The following is a 6,000-nucleotide window of genomic DNA, read 5'->3' on the forward strand; positions in this document are numbered from 1 at the left end:
CTTATATAGGCCACTATTGAGTTGAGTGTTTAAGCTGAGAGTCCAGTGAGAAACAGTGAGGAAGACGGAGAACATGATCTGACTCCAGAGGGAGCCACTGACAGCATGGTGAAAATACACCACTGGATTCAAAAATGGAAGGAGGCAAACCAGACAGAATCTGCTGGGTGTTTGTTTCTTTTTGAGACGGGATCTCACTATGTAACCTCAGCTAGTGTGGAGCTCACCATGCAGGCCAGGCTGGCCTCTAATACACAAAGAGACACCTGCCTCTGCATCGCAAGTGCTAGAATTAAAGGTGTGAGACTCCCCTACCCAGCTAGATCAGATGCATTTTGCAAGTGGAATCGCCAGGATTTGTCGTTAGCTTAGGTATGGACTAAGAAAGAGAAAACCTAAGGATAAATCCAAGGGTTTCCCTAAGCAACTGGAGGGGTCAAGTAGGAATAAAGAGATGAAAGTGTACAGTAAGAGTACTTCAGTGAAGGGGAAGGTTAAGAGTTAGCTTTGGAGATGTGAAGTTTGCGGTCCCATTAGGGTTCTATCCATAGAGTCCAGGGCTAGAGCTGGAGAGGGAGGAGGTAGTGTAGGCATGGGCCTTACAGCCATCAGCTGGAAGGAGTGCTCCAGGGAGCGCACTTACAGTCAGGAGAACTCAGATCCCCCACTGGATAGAAGAGAACAGCAGAGGGTTGAAGGAGCTCTCTGAGTAGACCAGGAGTGATGCCCTAAGGGTAGATGAAGCAAGTGTTTCCTAGAGGCTGGTGATGAGCCCCATTGGAGTTACCATTACTGATGTTGAAAAATTAGAAAACATCAATTATTAATTACTGATTTGTTGAACTTGTTAGTGAAAGCACTGCTTATACAGCTTAATGTCACACATAACTTCACCTTGCTACCTGGAACAGAATGACCTGCCATTTCTGTCTTCTCACTGGACTCTGATATAATATCTAATTGTTTCTGACTACAAAGGTACAACTGTCAAATTCGATAATAAACAGGATAATGTATCTGTTCCTATAGAGAGAGTCTGTCTTAGGAGCTGGGAAGCAAACATAGGTCCTCTGTGAAAGCAACAAGTGTTCTTAACCACCCAGCCATCTCTCAAGTCCCAGAGTTTATTATTTATTTATTTATTTATTTATTTATTTATTTATTTATTTATTGGTTTTTTTGAGACAGGGTTTCTCTGTGTAGCTTTGGAGCCTATCCTGGCACTTGCTCTGGAGACCAGGCTGGCCTCGAACTCACAGAGATCTGCCTGCCTCTGCCTCTCGAGTGCTGGGATTAAAGGCGTGCGCCCGCCACCAACTCCCAGCCCAGATTTTATTGTAAACATAAAAATAAGACAGAGAATTGTAAAATAAAAATAATACAGAAAGGGGTAGAATGAAAAGTAAAAGTAAGAATGCTTCCCAACTCACTTTCCAGATATAACTAAGCCTTTAAAAAATTTTTAGGTGTTTGGAAATCTTTTTCCTCCTGGCATAACTGACAAATTAAAAGCACATAATATTTAAGTTGAAACAACACAGGTATAGAGGTAAGATTTTTATTAACATATGGAATATAAATGAATGTTATAGTCATGTTAATATATTCACAAATCCTTAATGTATCTATAGACATTATTTTTAAAACCCTAACCCTCAGGAGGCAGAGGCAAGCAGATCTCTGTGAGTTTCAGGTAGACCTGGTCTATATATTCGGTTCCGGGTCATTGAAAGCTACATAGTGAAACTATCTCAAAGCAACAGAAAGAAAAAAGAAAGAAAGACTTAAGGCCCTTATAGTACATGTAAATCCTCTGGAACAAAAACAGTTTTCTCTAAAACCAATGTCTTCCTCACATTAGCAATGGATGAGAGATGGTGTAAGCAAACATGGCCACACCAACATTGATGAGTGCACAAAATTCCTGGAGAGACTGAAGAGCATCTCCCAGAAAGAGTCATCAGCATCCTGTGGAAAAGCTGACTCCTGCTTCATCATGGGTGGGACTGACTCACCTTAAACTGGTCATTTCTTACCTCCATCAAACACTCCTTTCATGTAACGGCTTTTACACAGATCAATGTTCCTTTTCCTGCCCCTTCCTGTTGATCTTGGCAATGGAATGTTCTCAATATGAACTTGACTAGCTCTAGTCTTTAGACAGTAGGACCATACAAGGTCTGCAAAAGACTGTTCATCATAGTTCAATGTGGGCATGCTGGCTTTCAATAGACAGGAGGACCATATAAGAACTGCTCATCATAGCTCTTAAGTTCAATGATGAGTACTCAGGATTTTAAAAAATCATCAGCCTACACAGTTAACGAATATTCTTTAATATGATAGTTAGTTATGCCTTTGGTTTTGAGACAGGATCTTCCTATGTAACCAAGACTGGCCTGAACCTCTTCATTCTCCTACCTCAGTCTCCTAAATGATGAAAGTACAGCTGTGTATCAACAACTCAGCAAGAGTAAAATGTATTAGCAAAGTAGGTTTTTAGAATTACCAGTAGCCTTCACCTGCATCTGTTACTTCTGAATGACAGGAGAGAAGGGCACTATCCATTTCCAGAGGACAGTCAAGCGTTTGGACTGAGGGTGCCTTTCCTTCACAGCATTGATCACTTTCATGTCCTCTTCATCCAGGAGCCAACTGAGAATCTCTAGCCTGGTGAGGCTGGGCAGTCGGGACACACACTGACTCAGAGCTTTCACAGTGGTGGCCTGAACTTGGATACGTTCTGGGAGGCTTCTGCAGATGTTGAGAACTTGCAAGTTTGGCAGGTTGTCCAAGGCTTGAAAGAAATTTCTGTATCCTTCCTCTGTGATCTTGTGATTCACTGAAAGATCTAAGGTCTCAAGTTTTTGGAAACCTCCACTGGTTGCTCCTTTGGCTAGAAAACAAAACATTTATGAAAACAAAATCCTAAAGACTTACATAATGGTGACAAATTATTGATACTACTCACATACCCATCGCAATAAAAATGGAAAGTATTCAACATGATGTTTAGAGCTGTTTGGTTGACAGGGAACCACCCAGACAAACTACAAGCACTTTGGAGGAAGCAGAAGCCAGGAAGTTAGCACAGACAGCTTTGGCTGTCAGGGCAATGTGGACTTCTCTTCTGGTCTCACAGGAGGACACATGTCAAGGCAGGGCATGACTGTGGAGTAGGTTACAGGACAAGGGACTGAGAAACTGTGGCAAGTGTCTCCCTTTTCTCAGAGAACTAAAGTCCTAAAAGCTTGTCCTCTCACTGGCTACTACAATGCCTTCCACCTATAGCCCAGAAAGGACTCCTTGGTTACTGAGAGCAGGAGCTCTGAAGGTAATGGAGCCAGACACAAGGTGAGTTCTCCGTTACCATGGACCTTTGGCAGAGAAGATCCAGTCCACCTGCTGTGTTGTTTTTAGCCGTCTACCCACTTCCCCCTGTGTGTTACATGGAACACACACTGTAGAAGAGAATGAATATCTGACTTCTATGTATTTGCCACAGTAATCTCTCTCTCTCTCTCTCTCTCTCTCTCTCTCTCTCTCTCTCTCTCTCTCCCTGTCTGTCCTCCTCTCTCTGTCTCAATAATGTTTTTAAGATTGTTAGTAACATAGGGCATACAACATACAACATTGTGTTTCCATGTATATCTGCACACCAGAAGAGGGCACCAGATCTCATAACGGATGGTTGTGAGCCACCATGTGGTTGCTGGGAATTGAACTCAGGACCTCTGGAAGAGCAGTCAGTGCTCTTAACCTCTGAGCCATCTCTCCAGCCCCCCAAAATAATTTTACTCTTTTTTTGTTTTGTTTTGTTTTTCGAGACAGGGTTTCTCTGTATTGTTTTGGAGGCTGTCCTGGAACTAGCTCTTGTAGATCAGGCTGGTCTCGAACTCACAGAGATCCACCTGCCTCTGCCTCCTGAGTGCTGGGATTAAAGGTGTGTGCCACCAACGCCCGGCTGTCTGCATGTTATTTTAAGTGTCCCACAAACATGCCTATTGTCCACAGAGGTCAGAAGAAGCAGCAGATCCCTGGAACTGGAGTTACAGACAGTTGTGAGCAGCAGTTGCATGAATGCTGAGAATCAAATCCAAGTCCTCAGGAAGATCAGTCAGTGCTCTTAACAACTGGCTAGCTCCAAAAGCAAATGTTTCACACTTGGTTAACAGTTATCAGCTGAGTTCCTACCATGTCCCAGGCAACCAGTGCTGGATTCCAGGAGGAAAAAGGATCTGCTCTTGAGTGTGAGAGGGCCAGGGATTATTGATTCCCAAACCTATGTGAGATTCAACTGCTAGGAAGGCTTTGACCTAACATACTGGAAAAGAGTGAAAGTCCATAGCAATTTATACCAAACAACGATGAGAAAAGCTATAAAATTCAATGCTGTACAAATCATAAGGCAAGAAAATGCAGCTTTTATGAAAAGGTCATAAAACTACCACACACACACATACACACACACAGGTGGGGGGTCCAGCCTAGTGGTTATTATTATTATTATTTTGGACACTGATCTCTTGTAGCCCAGGCTGACCTTGAGCTCTTGATCTTTTTCCTTAGCCTCCCCAGTACTGGGATTCCAGACATAATCACTTCCTTGCCAGACTAAATAATTGTAGGCATGTTGTCTACATGTTTAGGTGTGGCTTCAGGCTGATGGAAGTGAAAAGAGAGGAGCTTGAGGCATGGCTTTCCTTTGTTCACTCTTTCTGGTGGGTCAGAGGATCTGGTAGGAAGAGCAGAGAAATGTTCCTGCGGTTCTTTGCATTTTTCTGTGTTATTGTCACCAATAAACACCCACTTCAAAAAATAAATTTATCATTTATCTTTTGTCTAGTGATGTTGTTTTGAGAGATGGTCTCACTGTGCTGCCCTGGATAGCCTAGAACTTGCTATGTAGATCAGGCTGCCCTAGAACTCACAGAGATCTGCCTTCCTCTCCAGTGCTGGGATTGAACTCATGCACTACCTCTTCCTGCCTAGACTGGGTTTTTTAAACCTAACCAGCTAACAGTACAAGAGACACAACTTAAATGCTGGGGCCTAGGAAGGTTAAAAGTCAAAGGAAGTAAAAAGACATGAAAAGGATATAGGACCCCATACTAATATACAGGAAGTGAGAGTAAGGTAGGAAGTGCCACTACACACAAAGAGCACTGGTCTACCAGAAAGATAGAAAGCTTGAAGACATAAAGACAAACTAGAAATATAAAGAAGGTAGACAAGGTGGCAGAGTTTGATGATTGACTGATTGATCCATTGATTGATTGACTTTTTGTGGCAGTTGGGATTGAACTTAAGACCTCACACAATCTAAATGAGTACTGTTGCTGGAGATTCTTGTCCTGCCAGGTCCCACTGCCCTTCAGCCCCAACTAAGCACACAGATGCTATATTAATTATAAAATTGTTGGCCGATGGCTAGGGCTTCTTATTGGATAGTTCTATCTTAATTATTAACCCAATCTATAAATCTATGTATTTCCACATGATCTTGGCTTACTGGAGAATGCCTGGACCTGTTACTCCTTTGGAGACTACATGGCATCTCTCCTCGGTCTTGCTCTGCTTACCTTTCCCAGAATTCTCCTTGTTTCCTAGTCCCACCCATCTTCCTGCCTCTATTGGCCAAACAGTGTTTTATTCATCAACCAATAAGAAAAATATATAGAGAGAAGGACATCCCCATCAGAGTATTGCTGAGCTACAGCTCCAGTCCCACAGCTGGATATTTAAACACATCCTCTGGGATTAATTATGGCACAAAGAATGGAACCTACCTTGGGCAGAAACATGCCCTTAGGTCCCCCCTTTAAGGGTTAATCATGTGGGGCAGGTCAGAGACCTGGCTAGGAGACCACCCTTAGGAGGATGGGCTTACCTTAAGATAATGTGTCTTTCAGCTGGGCAGTGGTTGTGCATGCCTTTAATCCCAGCACTCAGGAGGCAGGTGGATCTCTGTGAGTTCGAGACCAGCCTGGTCTATAAGAG

At 43.0% G+C, this 6,000-nt stretch overlaps 1 protein-coding gene across 7 annotated transcripts in view; it reads right to left on the bottom strand.

The window, feature by feature from the left end:
- LOC100758657 (baculoviral IAP repeat-containing protein 1b) overlaps positions 1–6,000 on the bottom strand; it is a 106,155-nt gene that overhangs the window by 51,022 nt on the left and 49,133 nt on the right. For 5 of the 7 annotated variants that reach the window (XM_035440524.1, XM_035440520.1, XM_035440521.1 and 2 more), the window contains one exon: positions 1,545–2,896. The exons of 1 other annotated variant lie outside the window; for it this stretch is intronic. In XM_035440524.1, the coding sequence (XP_035296415.1) occupies positions 2,532–2,896 (365 nt within the window). In that variant the 3' untranslated portion in view covers positions 1,545–2,531. Of the gene's footprint in view, positions 1–1,544; positions 2,897–6,000 lie in introns of those variants that run through there. One more of the 7 variants, XM_035440522.1, reaches the window with a different exon arrangement.

This window comes from Cricetulus griseus, chromosome 2, assembly GCF_003668045.3.
Source record: "Cricetulus griseus strain 17A/GY chromosome 2, alternate assembly CriGri-PICRH-1.0, whole genome shotgun sequence".
NCBI lineage: Eukaryota > Metazoa > Chordata > Mammalia > Rodentia > Cricetidae > Cricetulus > Cricetulus griseus.